Below are 19,410 nucleotides of genomic sequence, written 5' to 3'. Positions count from 1 at the left end.
GAGTACACCACATCAGTCACTGGCTTCCTCAAAAAGTGCATTGAGGACGTCATCCCCACAGTGACTGTACGTACATACCCCAACCAGAAGCCATGGATTACAGGCAACATCCGCATTGAGCTAAAGGGTAGAGCTGCCGCTTTCAAGGAGTGGGACACTAACCTGGAAGCTTATAAGAAATAACGCTATACCCTCCGACGAACCATCAAACAGGCAAAGCGTCAATACAGGACTAAGATCGAAACGTACTACACCGGATCCGATGCTCGTCGGATGTAGCAGGGCTTGCAAACTATTACAGACTACGTAGAGAAGCACAGCCGAGAGCTGCCCAGTAAGACGAGCAAAATTAGTTCTCGCTTTGAGGCAAGTAACACTGAAAAATGCATTGAGAGCATCAGCTGTTCTGGATGATTGTGTGAACATGTTCTCCGCAGCCAATGTGAGTAAGACCTTTAAACAGGTCAACATTCACAAGGCTGCAGGGCCAGACGGATTACCAGGACGTGTACTCCGAGCATGCGCTGACCAACTGGCAAGTGTCTTCAATGGCATTTTCAATCTCTCCCTGTCCGAGTCTGTAATACCAACATGTTTTAAGCAGACCACCATAGTCCCTGTGCCCAAGAACACCGAGGTAACCTGCCTAAATGACTAATGACTCGTAGCACTCATGTCTGGAGCCATGAAGTGCTTTGAAAGGCTGGTCATTGCTTACATCAACACCAATATCCCAGAAACCCTAGACCCACTCCAATTTGCATACCACTCCAACAGATCCACAGATGATACAATCTCTATTGCACTCCACACTGCCCTTTCACACCTGGACAAAAGGAACGCCTATGTGAGAATGCTATTCATTGACTACAGCTCAGCGTTCAACACCATAGTGCCCACAAAGCTCATCACTAAGCTAAGGACCCTGAAACTAAACACCTCCCTCTGCAACTGGATCCTGGACTTCCTGATGGGCTGCCCCCAGGTTGTAAGGGTAGGTAACAACACATCCGCCGCGCTGATCACTCATGACTGCACGGCCAGGCACAACTCCAACACCACCATTAAGTTTGCCGGTGACACAACAGTGGTAGGCCTGATCACCGACAACGATGAGACAGCCTGCAGGGAGGAGGTCAGAGACCTGACCGTGTGGTGCCAGGACAACAACCTCTCCCTCAACGTGATCAAGACAACGGAGATGATTGTGGACTACAGGAAAAGGAGGACTGAGCACGCCCCCATTCTCATCGACGGGGCTGTAGTGGAGCAGGTTGAGAGCTTCAAGTTCCTTGGTGTCCACATCAGCAACAAACTAACATGGTCCAAGCACACCAAGACAGTCATGAAGAGGGCGCGACATAACCTATTCCCCCTCAGGAGACTGAAAATATTTGACATGGGTCCTCAGATCCTCAAAAGGGTTTACAGCTGCACCAGAGAGTATCCTGACGGGTTGCATCACTGCCTGGTATGGAAACTGCTCGGCTTCCGACCGCAAGGCACTACAGAGGATAGTGCGTATGGCCCAGTACATCACTGGGGCCAAGCATCCTCCTATCCAGGACCTCTATACCAGAGGAAGGCCCTAAAAATTGTCAGACTCCAGCCACTCTAGTCATAGACTGTTCTCTCTGCTACCGCATGGCAAGCGGTACTAGGTCCAAGAGACTTCTAAACAGCTTTTACCCCCAAGCCATAAGACGCCTGAACATCTAATCAAATGGCTACCCAGACTATTTGCTTTGCCCCTCCCCCCTTTCAAAGTAGCAATCTTGGGTAATATACACTTTGGTTTTTCACACTCTCACGAACGCACTCTCACACACACACACACACACTCCCACAAACGCATGCACGCTCGCACTCTCTCACACACACACTCTCACGAACGCACTCTCACACTCTCTGTCTCATGAACAAAGACACACAATTTCACACATCTCTTTCCACACTATTGGAAGAAACATTATGCCCGCGGCAGCTCCGTACAGCACCCTATTCAAAATTCATGCTGGCCTTGAATATGGTGTTCTAGTTAAACGCTGTGTCTCTGAAGGGGGGTTGTTGTTTCAATAGAGGTGCCGGAAGGCCCTATTCATCATTATCACACAGTGTTTGCTCTGTAACACTAGGGGGACACAGCCATGCCAGAAACCCATTGGTTTGGAACAACAGAAGGATACATTGGGGCCGGTAAATGTCAAGCTCAAGAAAAACCAAAGTGTATATTACGCAAGACTGCTACTTTGAAAGGACTGTCTTATCCTGTCTTTTTAAGTAGTCCATATGTAGCGTTGGATAAAACACTTTTGAAAGTCCTAACTCTGAGTTCTTCGAAAATACAATAGATGGCCTGCTTGGTGAAGTGTTCTGATTACAACTATACGAGCCTGGTCATGTTTAAGATAGACAATTCCAAGAGAATCTTGAGGACAAAAGTGCTTGGAAGGTATGTTTGAATTTCTACTCATGGTTTAAAACTGAGATGTAAGCTTGTCCTCTATTGGTTGTTGACCGTTATTTGACCGCCGTCGGTTAGCAGGGGTCACAGTCTTTCATCTTTCTCGTGTTCATTAGGCACCAAATGGAAGAGATTGAGTAAAACGGGGCTGGACTTACCTGGGTTTGCCCACTAAGAAACGCACATTTTGTTTTGCCGAGATTCCTTGTGTTACCATGGCAATTAATGTTGAGTGCTCAGATTTATCAGCGAGATGACTTTTTGAATGAGTCATGCATGTCGGCGAATGAGTTATTCACTACATTCACAAATAAAATTAGTGCAATGCAGCATTGCTATACACTGATCCAATTCCCCTCAATTATAAATAAAACCGATATGTATCGGACTGAGGGCGACACACTCCTATCCATTCGACAATCCACACCCGTTTACCAGTGCAACCCAATACAGACGCAGTCACCACTGCCAAATAAGCTCCCTTAAACTTCTGCTTGTCTAACTAGCTATACTACACTGCTGCTACAGTACATAAATTCAATAGAGCCTTTTCTGTCCTTTTATGCCCTCAATGCTTTATTACAATCCACGCTTTCTGCTCTGGCCCTGTGGCCTTTTTCGCCCCACTTCGCCTCCTGTCCTCTTTGGGGGCAGCACGAGTGAAATGTCGGCGGCCTGCACCACTAGCCTCTCTGCCTACTCCAAGGCCCTCACCTCCTCCTCGGCCTCAGTCCGCCTGCGCCACCAGAAGGCCCTGTCGGCTTCGGGCCACACATGCCGCCAAACGCTGCCACCTACCGAAGGCGTTGACTTCAGGCCTAAGTAAGAGGCTTCCCACCCCAACTCCAAGGGGTATGGCCAGGGGGTCCCATTTGATCTGTCTGCTTTTCTCTCTAACCTCGTTTTCCATCCCCCTCTGTCCACACTTTCTCTCTCTAACGCCCTCTGACCTCCCACTGAATGAGTTTCTGACCAGTCGTACCCTTTCCCTCCCGAACACTCATCCCACACATTTGCTCACTTGTCATTCCGTTAGCTTCACCCCCCAAAACACCACCTCCAATGGCTGAGGACCCCCTTTAAAGGTCCATGTGTGTCTTAATACGAAGAAGGATTGCCTCCTGCTCTGGTCTCTTTCCTCTAACATACCCCAAGTGTATTTGGTCCGAAAGTAGTGCTAGCCACCTGATTAACAAACCATCCCTAATGTAGCAAAGATAAGCAACCTCTTTTTCATTGGCTCGAATGTCCTAAAGGTTCTGTTTTTAGTGTCCCTTTAACTCTTTAGTCAACTAAACAATAAAAACAAGTGTTCACATGATGTGGTTGATAAAGTCATAACTAACCAAACCATCCGAGTTGACATCTGCTGCAGGGTGATGCTACCCTCTGTTATGAACATGAATAACCTGGAACCCATTCTGCTTTAGCCAACTTTTTTGCCTAACGTAGAAAAACAGACCGTGACCCAGGCTTGATTGTGTAGTCTTGACCCTTAACTCCTCCCCTTCCTTCCACCCCGCTTTCCTCCCCAGCACAACGGCGACGTCCAGTCAACGGAACCCTGGCGGCGCCACGCCCCCCGACCGGGTGCATTTCCCCCGTGGCACGGCCAGCCGCAGCACCTTCCACGGCGGCCAGCTGCGGGAGCGCCGCACTGCCACCTACAACGGCCCGCCTGCTTCGCCCACGCTCTCGCATGACGCCACACCCCTCTCGCAGTCCCGCAGCCGCGGCTCCTCCAACCTCTTCACCAAGCTCACCTCCAAGCTCACACGCAGGTAAGTCAAAGCCGCCAATGGTATCCCCGAAACAATTACAACTTCCCACTGTACGCTGTGTTCAGCACCGGGGGTTTGAGGAATGTATCCATACCCTATTTCATACTCAAGTCTGTCTAATTTAGGTGGATATAATATCATCCTTCACATCTTCATTGTGATGATTAGACTCAATAAAATGTGATAAATTGTGATATGGATTTTTGACCATATCGCCCAGTCATATAAAGTGAGCTCCAAAAGTATTGGGAAAGTAACTAGGTTTCCATCCAACCTTTTTATGCGAGTAAAGTACGTCGGATAAGAAATGTCATGACAGGCCTGATGGAAATGAAGAAAAAACTTTCCAAATGGCAACAAAATACGATAGACAAGGTGGGATCTTTTTGTGTCGGTAAAATTGATTATGCTAAAGAATGTATATAATAACCATCATATTGACGAAAACTTTGTATAAAAGTGCTATAATTTCTAAAGGTTCACCCGATATGGATGAAAATACCCTCAAATTAAAGCTGACAGTCTGCACTTGAACCCCCGTCACAAAGGGCTGGAGTACAAAGCCAAAACAACAAAAAATGTCACTGTCCCAATATTTTTGGAGCTCACTGTAGTTTGACTCACTGAGTGAAATGAAAGTTGTTTTTCTGTTACCTCAGAAACCCCTTTACAGTGCCTTAGTCTTAGTGCAGCTACATCATTCCCTCAAAGGTCTGCCATGTTGTACACTTGGATTTAGTGTAACTGAGTAATAGACCTGCTTTTAACACTAAATGCCAATATGTATATCTCTCACTTCTCTTTGTAGTCCATGTTGGCTTCCCCACTGACAAAATCTATCAATGCGGCTTTTCATTTGTTTGTGTACCAGAATTAGAATGAATAGAGGCAGCGTCTCAGTTTTTGTGGGTAATATTCATTATTCTGTCCAGACAGATATGGTCATAGACTGAAATTCGTTTGAAAAGTGAGATGAATAGCCTCCCCTCAGAATCAATCTGGTTCCACATTTTAACCCAAATTATATTTTGATGTCACGATGCTCTGTCATGTACAGAATCGCTTCATTACTTCTTGGGGCCTTTTTGCTTTAGATGACTAAAGAACAAAGACCCTCAAGTTCAATCAGAAAATTAACATGACATGAAAGTATTATTTAATATATTAATTAAACTTTTTTCACACACTTTATCCTTTCATAGCTGCTATTCAGGTATTTCCTGGACCAGATTTAAAACACCTAAACTCTAGAATTATACTCTATACTAGGGAAGCTGCAATGATTCATTATCCAAGCTGTCTGAAATATGCCAGTAACAGATGCTAGCAGCCAGGCTCAGACAGAGATGTCTCACAGAAATGTTGACACGTAAAATCTACTGATATGTATTATGCTCCTCCAAAAAAATAAATGTCAAACATGATATTTTTTATTTTTTTTGAAAACGAAATATTTGTTTGTACAAAATTTGACTGGTTGTTACATTTTTTTTTATACAAATATTTCATTCAGGTTTATTAAAAGGTAGGAAGACCCCGCCAATTGGCTCAGTGTGCAATTAATCAGAAACACGACTAATCGGTCAGCTGTGTAATTCATTTTTTAACCCTGTGTGGACAAAGAGCTTGAATAAAATGCCTGAAACTGACTGACCTCTTGGCTCGTCAAGCCCTAATCGGTGTGCAATTTAGCATGTCTAAGACCTATATGCTTTCTTATCATGTTAAGAAAATAAATTCCACAGAATAACTTTCAAGAAGGCACACCTGTTAATTGAAATGCATTCCAGGTGACTACCTAATGAAGCTGGTTAAGAGAATGCCAAGATGCATTTGAGCCAATCAGTTGTGTTGTGGGGGAGGAGGGGTTACTACATGATTCCCTGTGTGTTATTTCCTTGTGTGTTATGTCTTCACTATTGTTCTGCAATGTGGAAAATAGTAAAGATAAAGAAAAACCCTTCAATGAGTAGGTGTTCTAAAACTTTTGACCGGTGTAATATATGTGTGCGTGTGTAATATATGTATATGTGTGTGTGTGTGTGTGTGTGTGTGTGTGTGTGTGTGTGTGTGTGTGTGTGTGTGTGTGTGTGTGTGTGTGTGTGTGTGTGTGTGTGTGTGTGTGTGTGTGTGTGTGTGTGTGTGTGTGTGTGTGTGTGTGTAATATATGTATGAGTGTATGTGTATATATATATGTGTGTATATATATATGTGTGTATGTGTATATATATATGTGTGTATATATATGTATGTATGTGTATATATGTATATATATGTATGTACATATATATATGTGTGTGTGTGTGTGTGTGTGTGTGTGTGTGTGTGTGTGTGTGTGTGTGTGTGTGTGTGTGTGTGTGTGTGTGTGTGTGTGTGTGTATGTATATATATATATATATGTGTATGTGTGTATATATATATATATATATATATGTGTATGTGTGTATATATATATATATATATATATATATATATATATATATATATGTGTGTGTGCGTATATATGAATGTATGTATATGTGTGTATATATATATATATATGAATGAGTATGTATATATATATATATATGTGTATATATATGTGTGTATATGTATATATGTGTGTATATATATGTGTATATATATATATTTATATGTGTGTGTGTATATATGTATATGTGTGTATATACATACATACACAAACACATTTGAAGTCGGAAGTTTACATACTCCTTTGCCAAATACATTTAATCTCAGTTTTTCACAATCCCTGACATTTAATCCAAGTAAAAATTCCCTGTTTTAGGATCACCACTTTATTTTAAGAATGTGAAATGTCAGATTATGTCAGACAATGATTTATTTCAGCTTTTATTTCCTTCATCACATTCCCAGTGGGTCAGAAGTTTACATACACTCAATTAGTATTTGGTAACATTGCCTTTAAATTGTTAAACTTGGGTCAAACGTTTTGGTTAGCCTTCCACAAGCTTCCCAAAATAAGTTGGGTGAATTTTGGCCCATTCCTCCTGACAGAGCTGGTGTAACTGAGTCAGGTTTGTAGGCCTCCTTGCTCGCACACGCTTTTTCAGTTCTGCCCACAACATTTCTATGAGATTGAAGTCAGGGCTTTGTGATGGCCACTCCAATACCTTGACTTTGTTGTCCTTAAGCCATTTTGCCACAACTTTGAAGAATGCTTGGGGTCATTGTCCATTTGGAAGACCCATTTGCGACCAAGCTTTAACTTCCTGACTGATGTCTTGAGATGTTGCTTCAATATATCCACATAATTTTTCTGCCTCATAATGCCATCTATTTTGTGAAGTGCACCAGTCCCTCCTGCATCAAAGCAACCCCACAACATGATGCTGCCACCCCCATGCTTCACGGTTGGGATGGTGTTCTTCGGCTTGCAATCTTCCCCCTTTTTCCTCCAAACATAACGATGGTCATTATGGCCAAACAGTTCTATTTTTGTTTCATCAGACCAGAGGACATTTCTCCAAAAAGTACAATCTTTGTCCCCATGTGCAGTTGCAAACCGTCTGGCTTTTTTATGGAGGTTTTGGAGCAGTGGCTTCTTCCTTGCTGAGCGGCCTTTCAGGTTATGTCGATATAGGACTCGTTTTACTGTGGATATAGATACTTTTGTACCTGTTTCCTCCAGCATCTTCACAAGGTCTTTTGCTGTTGTTCTGGGATTGATTTGCACTTTTCGCACCAAAGTACGTTCATCTCTAGGAGACAGAACGCGTCTCCTTCCTGAGCGGTATGACTGCTGTGTGGTCCCATGGTGTTTATAATTGCGTACTATTGTTTGTACAGATGAATGTGGTACATTCAGGCATTTGAAAATTGCTCCCAAGGATGAACCAGACTTGTGGAGGTCTACCATTTTTTTTTTCTTGGCTGATTTCTTTTGATTTTCCCATGATGTCAAACAAAGAGGCACTGAGTTTGAATGTAGGCCTTGAAATACATCCACAGGTACACCTCCAATTGGCTCAAATGATGTCAATTAGCCTATCAGAAGCTTCTACAGCCATGACATCATTTTCTGGAATTTTCCAAGCTGTTTAAAGGCACAGTCAACTTAGTGTATGTAAACATCTGACCCACTGGAATTTTGATACAGTGAATTATAAGTGAAATGATCTGTCTGTAAACAATTGTTGGAAAAATTACTTGTGTCATGCACAAAGTAGATGTCCTAACCGACTTGCCAAAACTGTAGTTTGTTAACAAGAAATGGAGTGGAGTGGTTGAAAAATTAGTTTTAATGACTCCAACCTAAGTGTATGTAAACTTCCAACTTCAACTATATAAATATATATACACACACACACACACTGAAGACAACCAACATTCTTAAAGAGAATAGTTTCGTGGGCTAGGGCTAGGCTGTACTTTTTTCTCACACGCAATGGACACCATCTTTAATTTCAGAGAGCTCTGCTTCATTTTTCTTCTTGGCTGTGTAATTTAGGGTACCCTACTGGGCTCTTAATGTGGCTGCCGATCGAGATGATGATTTGAGAAGTGGTTCGTTGCAGGACGGAGTTCAGGTACCGAATCCCCCAGACTATAGATACATTCCTCCCCATCGTCCTCTCTCTCCTCACGTTGGTGTCCCTCGAAGCTATTCTGGCCCAGCAATGGAACTTATCCTTGATTTGCAAGCTGGTGGCCCAACCCTTATCCACCTGGCTAAGGAACTTGTCCCTCAATTTCTCCTTGACTCAGTCCCAGACAGACGCACAGAGTAGTATGACTGACTTAGAATCAGTTCCAAGTAGGCCTTTAAGTTTTCCTGATGACTGTCGATTACCTGCACAGTGCAGCTCAAAAGTGCAGGCCTTGGTTTAGCTGTGAAGCGTAGCCACATGAGCCATGCTTTGTGGACTTCAATTATAGCTGTATTTTGAAGCTCTTCAGTTCAGTACAGTCTTGCTCTATTAATAGGGTGTAGTTCTATGGTGTAGTACCACAATCGTTGTTCCACCAGTTCTAGTGTCCTGTCTCTTTTCAGGGGAACTCCAGTCCATCCAGCCCAGAGATAATGTTCCTTCTGTCTGAGCATCGAACAACCTTTCTCGCTTTGTTTTTTTTTCAATCTCACAGCCAACTAGGTCCAGCATTCTCCACCCGCATGACTATTCGATGTGTCTGTGTGCATCTGTGTGAGAGGGTTTGGCGTGAATGTGTGTGTGTGTGTGTGTCTACTTATACAGTGCATTCAAATTATTCAGACCCCTTTTACCACATTTTGTTACGTTACAGCCTTATTCTAAAATGGATTCCTCATCAATCTACACACAATACCCCATAATGATAAAGCGATTGAATTTACATAAGTATTCAGACCCTTTGCTATGAGACTCGAAATCGAGCTCAGGTGCATCCTGTTTCCATTGATCATCCTTGAGATGTTTCTACAACTTGATTGGAGTCCACCTGTGGTAAATTCAATTGATTGGTCATGATTAGGATAGGCACACACCTGTCTATATAAGGTCCCACAGTTGACAGTGCATGTCAGAGCAAAAACCAAGCCATGAAGTCAAAGGAATAGTTGTAGAGACAGGATTGTGTCTCAGCACAGATCTGGGGAAGGGTACCAAAACATTTCTGTAGCATTGAAAGTCCCCAAGAACACAGTGGCTTCCATTATTCTTAAATGGAAGAAGTTTGGAACCACCAAGACTCTTCCTAGAGCTGGCCGCCCGGCCAAAAACTGAGCAATCAGGGGAGAAGGACCTTGGTCAGAGGGGTGACCAAGAACCCAATGGTCACTCTGACAGAACTCCAGAGCTCCTCTGTGGAGATGGGAGAACCTTGCAGAAGGACAACCATCTCTGCAGCACTCCCCCAATCAGGCCTTTATGGTAGAGTGGCCAGACGGAAGCCACTCCTCAGTAAAAGGCACATGATAGGTGTCTTTTGGAAAACTCCAAGCAAGCTAAAGGACTCTGACCATGAGAAACAAGATTCTCTGGTCTGATGAAACCAAGATTGAACTACTTGGCCTGAATGCCAGGTATTACGTCTGGAGGAAACCGTGCACCATCCCTGCGGTGAAGCATGGTGGTGGCAGCATCATGCTGTGGAGATATTTTTCAGTGGCAGGGTCTGAGAGACTAATCAGGATCGAGGCAAAGATAAACAGAGCAACGTACAGAGACAACGCAGAAGTGGCTTCGTGACAAGTCTCTGAATGTTCTTGAGTGGCCGGACTTGAACACGATCAAACATCTCGAGAGACCTGAAAATAGCTGTTCAGCGACGCTCGCCATACAACCTGACAGAGCTTGAGAGGATCTACAGAGAATGGGATAAACTCCCCACTACAGGTGTGCCAAGCTTGTAGCGTCATACCCAAGAAGACTTGCGGTTGTAATCGCTGCCAAAGGTGCTTCAACGAAGTACTGAGTGAAGGGTCTGAATGTGATATTTCATTTTTTAGGGGGGCAAAAATTTGCTTTGGATTTGTCATTATGGGGTATTGTGTGTAGAATGGTGAGGGGAAACAACTATTTAATACATTTTAGAGTAAGGCTTTAACGTAACAAAATGTGGAAATAGTCAAGCGGTCTGAATACTTTCCGAATGTACTGTATCTGCACTTGAGTGTGTGAATATGCCTTAAAGTATTTATCTGAACTCACACACAGCTGCCTGCACGCCTCAACCAAACACCCCCACAAAACAAACTGTCTCTCTTCACTCTTTTGTGCTCCCTTTGTTTTCCCTTCCCATTGCCAAAGAGAATGTATATAGGTAATCAAACTGGCTGGAGCTGCATGGCAATATTGAGGACAGGAAGTTCAGCACTGACACACAGCATCTGCCTTTTGTTTCATCACAACTCACAGGACTTCTCTGCTGTTTGCACGTCCTATACTGGTGGTGTGAAATGTCCGACTACCAGACGTGCCATTAGGCATGGTCCTTTATGGAGTAGATACAGTTTTAACACTGCCTTCCTGTCAATACTGTCTTTTCCCCTTCTTTTCCTCTCTCTCTCTCTCTCTCTCATTTCCTAATACCTAAAATGTGTCTTTCCCCCTTCTGTATCAGTATTTTTGATCCGCTCTCTTTTTAACTGGACTGTAAGATCAGATTTTCTCTCTCCATGTCTTTCTTCCTCTCTCCTCTCTGTGTTCTCTCACGCCTCCATATCTCAGAGGCCCAGCAGAGTTTGAGAGAAACGGGAGGTTGGAGGGTTCAAGGTGAGACGGAATACTTAAAATCATCAGTGTTTTCTTCCACCTTCATCTCTTATCCCCTCCAACCTAATGTATAGTCAACCCAGGCATCTGCTCTGCCATCCTGGGTCTCCACTCCAGGCGTGCCTGGGGTTTTGGGTCTGCATTGTGGAAAACGTGTACGGAATCCAGACATTAAAATGGAATTGAACAATATTCAAAAATGTATTGAACTTAGTAGGACATAAAGTAAATGTCGGAAACGGCCCATCTGTGTGTGTTGTGAGCGTGTATGTCTAGTCTACAGTCTTGGCCAAAAGTTTTGAGAATGACACAAATATTAATTGTCACAAAGTCTGCTGCCTCAGTGTCTTTAGATATTTTTGTCAGATGTTACTATGGAATACTGAAGTATAATTACAAGCATTTCGTAAGTGTCAAAGGCTTTTATTGACAATTACATGAAGTTGATGCAGAGTCAATATTTGCAGTGTTGACCCTTCTTTTTCAAGACCTCTGCAATCCGCCCTGGCATGCTGTCAATTAACTTCTGGGCCACGTCCTGACTGATGGCAGCCCATTCTTGCATAATCAATGCTTGGAGTTTGTCCACCCGCCTCTTGAGGATGGACCACAACTTCTCAATTGGATTAAGGTCTTGGGAGTTTCCTGGCCATGGACCCAAAATATCGATGTTTTGTTCCCCGAGCCACTTTCTTATCACTTTTGCCGTATGGCAAGGTGCTCCATCATGCTAGAGGGCATTGTTCATCACCAAACTGTTCCTGGATGGTTGGGAGAAGTTGCTCTCGGAGGATGTGTTGGTACCATTCTTTATTCATGGCTGTGTTCTTAGGCAAAATTGTGAGTGAGCCCACTCCCTTGGCTGAGAAGCAACCCCACACATGAATGGTATCAGGATGCATTACTGTTGGCATGACACAGGACTGATGGTAGCGCTCACCTTGTCTTCTACGGACAAGCTTTTCCGGATGCCCCAAACAATCGGAAAGGGGATTCATCAGAGAAAATGACTTTACCCCAGTCCTCAGCAGTCCAGTCCCTTTACCTTTTGCAGAATATCAGTCTGTCCCTGATGTTTTTCCTGGAAAGACGTTGCTTCTTTGCTGCCCTTCTTGACATCAGGCCATCCTCCAAAAGTCTTCGCCTCACTGTGCGTGCAGATGCACTCACACCTGCCTGCTGCCATTCCTGAGCAAGCTCTGTACTGGTGGTGCCCCGATCCCGCAGCTGAATCAACTTTAGGAGACGGTCCTGGCGCTTGCTGAACTTTCTTGGGTGCCCTGAAGCCTTCTTCACAACAATTGAACCGCTTTCCTTGAAGTTCTTGATGATCCGATAAATGGTTGATTTAGGCGCAATCTTACTGGCAGCAATATCCTTGCCTGTGAAGCCCTTTTTGTGCAAAGCAATGATGACGGCATGTGTTTCCTTGCAGGTAACCATGGTTGACAGAAGAACAATGATTCCAAGCACCACCCTCCTTTTGAAGCTTCCAGTCTGTTATTCAAACTCAATCAGCATGACAGAGTGATCTCCAGCTTTGTCCTCGTCAACACTCACACCTGTGTTAACGAGATAATCACTGACATGATGTCAGCTGATCCTTTTGTGGCAGGGCTGAAATGCAGTGGAAATGTTTTTGTGGGATTCAGTTAATTTTCATGGCAAAGAGGGACTTGATTGCAATTCATTAGATCACTCTTCCTAACATTCTGGAGTATATGCAAATTGCCATCATACAAACTGAAAATGTATTTGTGTCATTCTCAAAACTTTTGGCCACAATTGTATGCTATGTAGCTGTTAGTAACAATGTTAATGATAAACGGAAACCTGGAAAAACAAGACAGAGAAAACAGAATTTGGGAAAACAATGGAATCAGGCAAAAAAAATAAGGCCCTGCTGGACCTAGTTCACGCTGATCTATTTTGCTATGCACAGTGCTGAACATGTACACTGGTTCTCTGTATGTGTAGAGGTACTGCTGTCTCCAATAGGACCATTATGAGAGTGGCTAGGAGTCCAACAGAGGACAGCCCTGACTCTCCCTCAATTTTGAATTCCTGTTTTTTACTGACATCTAATGGTGAAACTCATTAATGCGAACCAGTGTAATGGGAGCAGACTTTAATTTGAGTCAATGGCATTACCTTGCCCATGTAGAACAACGGTTCTGGTTGAACATAATGCTCTATTTCATGTGTTGGAATTATTTTGATTAGTGGCAAGTGATTTTCTGCCTTGCCTGCATGCAGAAGTGAAGTCTGCATTCTTGTGCATGTCACTAGATGTATTGTGAAATTGCCTTTGTGTCCCCCCCACTGCATGACTGCCTGTTGAAAGTACACAAGAGTGCCGCTGCATGGACGTGGGGTGTAAATGCACCAATGACGTTAAAATGAATCTGTCACCAGTGTCTGCTTATATACACTGAGTGTACAAAACATGTCAGACTGACCAGGTGAAAGCTATGATCCCTTATTAAATCCACATAAATCAGCGTAGATGAAGGGGAAAAAGGATTTTTAAGCCTTGAGACAATGGAGACATGGATTGTGTATGTGTGCCATTGACGGTGAATGGGCAAGACAAAAGATTTAAGTCCCTTTGAACGACATATGGTAGTAGGTGCCAGTCGCACCGGTTTGTGTCTGAAACGCTGTGTTTTTCCACACTGAATGGTCCACCACCAAAAGAACATCCAGCCAACTTGACACCTCTGTGGAAAGCATTGGTGTCAACATGGGCCAGCATCCCTGTAGTCCATGCCCTGATGAATTGAGGTGGTTCTGAGGGCAAAGGGGGGAGTGCAACTCAATATTAGGAAGGTGTTCTTAATGTTTTGTACACTCAGTGCCATGTGTCGATATGGTGTTGTAGCCTGTAAGATATTCATGAGCAGGCTAAATTAAATGTGTGAACAGGTGATCCACTACACACATTTGATCATGTTACATATTTAAACACATTGGCATTCAAAACTGTCGTGGTAATTTCCTGTATTACTCAATAAAGAGAGAGAGAGAGCCAACCACACACAAGTCAGAGTTAAATTATATATTCCATCTTTAATATATATACAAGCTTCACCAAAGCCCTTCAATGACTCTCAGATCAATTCAGTGTGTATAAATGAATTCTCTGAGAGTGTCTACAAAACAATTCTTAGTTTAATTTATAGCCAAGATACACCCCTCTCAACTTACAAAGAATCCTTTACCCGAAAGAGGAGTATCCTATCGCTAGACAGCATCAGCTATAAATCATCGTTCAGTTTGATCTCCCAAGACAAGGTTTCAATCTCATGCTTGGTACTTCACTGTCTACCAACCATTACCTCATCCAATGGTATACAGTAATCCCTCGTTTATCGCGGGGGTTACGTTCCGAAAATGACCCGCGATAAGTGAAATCCGCGAAATAGAAAACTTTTTTTTTTTTTTACAATTAGCAACTATTACATGTATACAAATACAGTGACTCACGTGTAGGCCGTTTCGTCGACATTATGGGTTTAGGAGATGTTCGAAATTACAAGATAATTTGGCCAACTTAATGTAAATTTGCCAAGCTGTTTTATGTACGTACACATAACTGCACGAGACGACAAAATGATAGCACAATTCGTAGCATGTTTTGATACAAGAAGCGGGAGTGAGTTTTTAGCGAATCAGAATGCAGAGCACAATGCACCAAAAAAAAAAAAAAAATGCATTATGAAAATCCGCGAAATAGCGAATCCGCGATAAGTGAACCGCGAAGTGGCGAGGGATCACTGTATATCAATTGTCATTTCTAGATATTCCCAAACCTGGACAAACTCAAAATCAGACAGTGAGCCCCTTAGGTCAAATAGTAGGTCAAGATAAGGGCAACCTCAGAGGGGACATACAATAGTTCCAAACACGGCCAAACTCCTTCCCCCTATGAGAAAAGTAGGGAGTGACTGGCGTACAGACATTGTATGAGATAACTAACTGGTTCCCCAATTAATAACTCCATCCCTTCACATGGTTTAGGAATAGTTACAAACAACGTTCCCATAAGAAACCAACGTTCCACTCTGTCCTCCTCCCCTTCTGATATTCTATTTAGCATTCACATGGTTTAACAGATACATTGACTTATGAAGACAAGCCTGACCTCTCCCCTCTCTGGCCCCAAGTTACCAATCCCTAGCTCAGAAGATTCTAATGACAAGTATCTCACAAGCATATGATGAAAATAACATCTTATCTATCTATGTTACCTTGCTAAATCTGATTCTGCCACGACAAAACTCACTTAGGCAGATGCATAGATTCTCACACACACACACCCCTCCATCTCCACCCCTCTAACTAACTCCTCTCCTCCCCGGCAGTCGCAACATGTCAGGTGATCAGGAGGACCAGCAGCAGCCTCAGCCCCCCCACGGCCAACACCCCAAGGACACCAAGCCACGCTCCCTCCGCTTCACCTGGAGCATGAAGACCACATCGTCCATGGAGCCCCACGACATGATGAGCGAGATCCGCAAGGTGCTGGACGCCAACAGCTGCGACTACGAGCAGCGCGAGCGCTTCCTGCTGCTATGTGTGCACGGTGACGGCCACGCCGAGAGCCTGGTTCAGTGGGAGATGGAAGTGTGCAAACTGCCGCGACTCTCACTCAACGGTGTGCGCTTCAAGCGGATCTCGGGCACATCCATCGCCTTTAAGAACATTGCGTCCAAAATCGCCAACGAGCTCAAGTTGTAGGGCCTCCTAAAGATACGAGGGTGGGGGAGTGTTGATCGAGCAGGTAAAATCTTGCGATTTGAAATAGACTAAAGCAGGGATATTCAACTCTTACCCTATGAGGGCCGGAGCCTGCTGGTTTTCTGTTCTACCTGATGATAAATAATTGCACCCAATCTTGTGTCCCAGGTCTAAATCAGTCCCTGATTAGAGGGGAACAATGAAAACATGCGGTGGAACTGGCTTTGAGGTCCAGAGTTGTATTTGACGGGACTAAAGGAGGCTGCGTAACGTGGGGGAAAGAAAGCGCTTCAAAATGGACTCTGAACGAGCCGTACAGTCGTTATAAAAAAAACTTAGGTCGCAAATTCACAACGGTTTTCCTCCAAGACACTTACAAAGTATGTATTGAAAACTATGTATAGCTTTTGACAATCATTTCCTGTGTCTTTGGAGCATTATCATTGTTGATGATGTGAGAGGTGGTCTTGAGCTGTCGGGACGTTGGTCTGACATTGACATTTAGTTGTCTTGTTTTTTTGCCGAACGCATTAATGCCATTGTGGCTCTGGAACAGGGCTCTCCAAGCCTGCTCCCGGAGAGCTATCATCCTGTAGGTTTTTGCTACATCAGGTTAGTTACAACTGTGGTTGGATTGAAAACCTACCGGAAGGTAGCTCTCCAGGAACAGGGTTGGAGAGCCCTTGTCTGGAAGATGCCTCCCCATTGGGAGTTTAAACTCTCATACGAGGGAGTGGAGGAAGAACATTACAAATGGACCCCTTCCCCCTCTTACAGAGTACCCAGAATCTCTCTTGCCAAGAGAATATGGCTGCCAGATATGAGTGGTTGGATAGCCTAGCTAATTGCACAAGTAGTTACGGTATTATTGTCAAATACTGTTGATTTTGGCAGTTTGCGCCCTCTACCCTTACTTAGCCAGCTTCTACACACTTGCACACACACTTTCATTCTATGATTTGAACCGGTTGTTCATCCATGTGATAACAGCATAAATGCAATGTATGGACCCAGCTAAGCCTCTGCTGTACGGGGTCACCCACTCCAGAAAGCAGGGCCTGGAGGATGACGCACTTCGGCAGACCCACGATTTAAAATGGGGGATTGTTGCAAAGTATCATGGGACTGGGTCACTCGCTACAAAAAAGAGACTTCAGTGAAGATTTTCCTTCCTGGCATATCTGCATATTTAGTTTTTTTCCCCTTTGTTTGCATAATTGTTTCAACGGTTCTCTTCTCAGATATTACTGAAATGCCCCCTTCTATCTGGTCCCACCTACCTGGGCCGGTTCAGATGTGGTCGGCCATTCCTGGAACAGATCGAAGATCAACCACGGCCATATTCAGGCCTTCAGTATTCACTTCCACCCTCCTAAAAACGCTGGCACTGTTTTTTTTGGGGGGGTGGGGGAGAATGTAAATAATATACCTTAGTTTTGCAACAGCTGCATATTGATATACTTCCTTGTTTTTTTATTGAGCCCGGAGCTGTGGAATTAGTGTTAACTCATTCATCACCGGGTAAGTTTAACACGTGTCTCTATTAAAATACCTTCAGTGACTAGCCTCTGTGTCTGACTGAATCCATGGCAACTTCAAGGGTTGTGGGTTCGATTCCCGCATGAGACACCTAACGAATGTGTTGACTTCAGAAGTCGCTTTAGAAATAAAGTGACCATATTCTCTCTTGCAAAAGCTATTTGGTCAATAAAGTTTTAGATGAAAATGCTATATTATGTGACTATAGTTTTGAAAAAAGGATGCGGGTAATGTGAGATCTTTTATATTTTTCCATGTTATCTATTGCAGTAATGAAGGTTGAAGAAAGTGCCTACATTGTTACATTACTCAGCCGTCATTGACACTGAAAAGGCATTAAAGGGGCCATCTGCGGTTTCATCAATAACAAAGCAGAAACCCTGCCACTGTTTTAGTAAAAAAATTAAGGGATGGAGCTGGAGACTCAAATTCATAGACCGAGACAATGGATGCAAGGTCTGATCAGGGTGCAAATTACAGGGGAGCCAGGGGGGGGTTCAGCTTCCATGAATGAGATATTAGCTCCCCTAAATGTGGCCAGAAGTAGACCATTTATTTAACTTTATTTTCTATCAATATCAATATTTGTTTTCTTTCCTGGATCAGCTGATGATGGTCGCCAATATCACTAGACAACTAGCCTACGGCTAGACACCAGTGCGCATCCAAAACATCCCAAGATGAACGATAGTTGACTCTTTCGTTTAGAAGCATTTGATTTTGCAATGGCGTAGACCTTCATTATTTTGGATTTGAGTGCCCATGAGAACTGTTTTCACAGAGAAACATAATAAAATGTTGCATAGTTACAATGCATTTTCTGACATCTCCAAGATCCAGGAATCGAATTAAATTGTTAAATGCTTAATAATGACAAATAACACTGTCATTAATGTAAGGAAAGAAAGGTAGTCTTTTATGTCACACAATCTGTGAAGACAAGCATTCAACTCATGAATTAGGGTGTAAACACATTTGAATTCAACGTGTGTGTTATATTAATGTAGGCTACCTGTTCTGCGTGTGTAAAACTGCATCAGTTTAGAGGGTAATCTATCGGCAGTGGTGTAGGCCTAATGGAGGGTAAACACAACTGAACGCAGTTGACCCTCCCTTTTCAGAAAAATGCATTGAAAGTATATGGAGCGTAAGATCACGGGACCGGCAATCAGAGTTTATCAACCAATTATTTTTTTCTACCACTAGCTACCTGTAGGCCTATTTGAATTTTATGGTAATAGGCCTATTACACATTTTAGCCCAGTCACGATAATTGACCATGTGTGAGGGTGACCATCCCGGGACAGTTTCAGGCCCATTTTAGGTTACAAAAAAAAAAGGTACATTTGTCAGCAAGAATGTCATTGGGCACACTTTGTGTTTGGAAATAGACATGTTTAAAATTCTTTAAATGGCACGAGTGTACATGCATTGCACTGTTTGGATTATTTTGGAGTGGACAAACATGCACAGATAGCCTACTTTAAGTGTTTTGTTTGACAATCAGTTGAAACCATCATGACTGGTTGTGTTCATGCCACATTGATTAATTTGTACCATTTAAATTACGCAAGCGGGGACTGACCATCCATGATTTTAAAATGATAGTTTTAACCATGCTTCGAGGCTATACAGTGTATTTTACAATGAACATGTTTACAAACAGAAAACAGGC

At 43.3% G+C, this 19,410-nt stretch overlaps 1 protein-coding gene across 1 annotated transcript in view; it reads left to right on the top strand.

Annotated features, from left to right (window-relative positions):
* LOC120019606 (MAP/microtubule affinity-regulating kinase 3-like) overlaps positions 1-17,927 on the top strand; it is a 123,626-nt gene extending 105,699 nt beyond the window's left edge. Inside the window, exons 15-16 of the mRNA XM_038962947.1 lie at positions 4,000-4,245; positions 15,821-17,927. Coding sequence (XP_038818875.1) covers positions 4,000-4,245; positions 15,821-16,196 — 622 coding nt within the window. The 3' untranslated portion in view covers positions 16,197-17,927. The remainder of the gene's footprint in view (positions 1-3,999; positions 4,246-15,820) is intronic.
* Positions 17,928-19,410: the final 1,483 nt, after the last annotated feature.

Source organism: Salvelinus namaycush, chromosome 24, assembly GCF_016432855.1.
Source record: "Salvelinus namaycush isolate Seneca chromosome 24, SaNama_1.0, whole genome shotgun sequence".
Classification (NCBI taxonomy): Eukaryota; Metazoa; Chordata; class Actinopteri; order Salmoniformes; family Salmonidae; genus Salvelinus; species Salvelinus namaycush.
The sequence above is the reverse complement of the archived record's forward strand: the minus strand, read 5'-3'. Positions and strand labels throughout refer to the sequence as shown.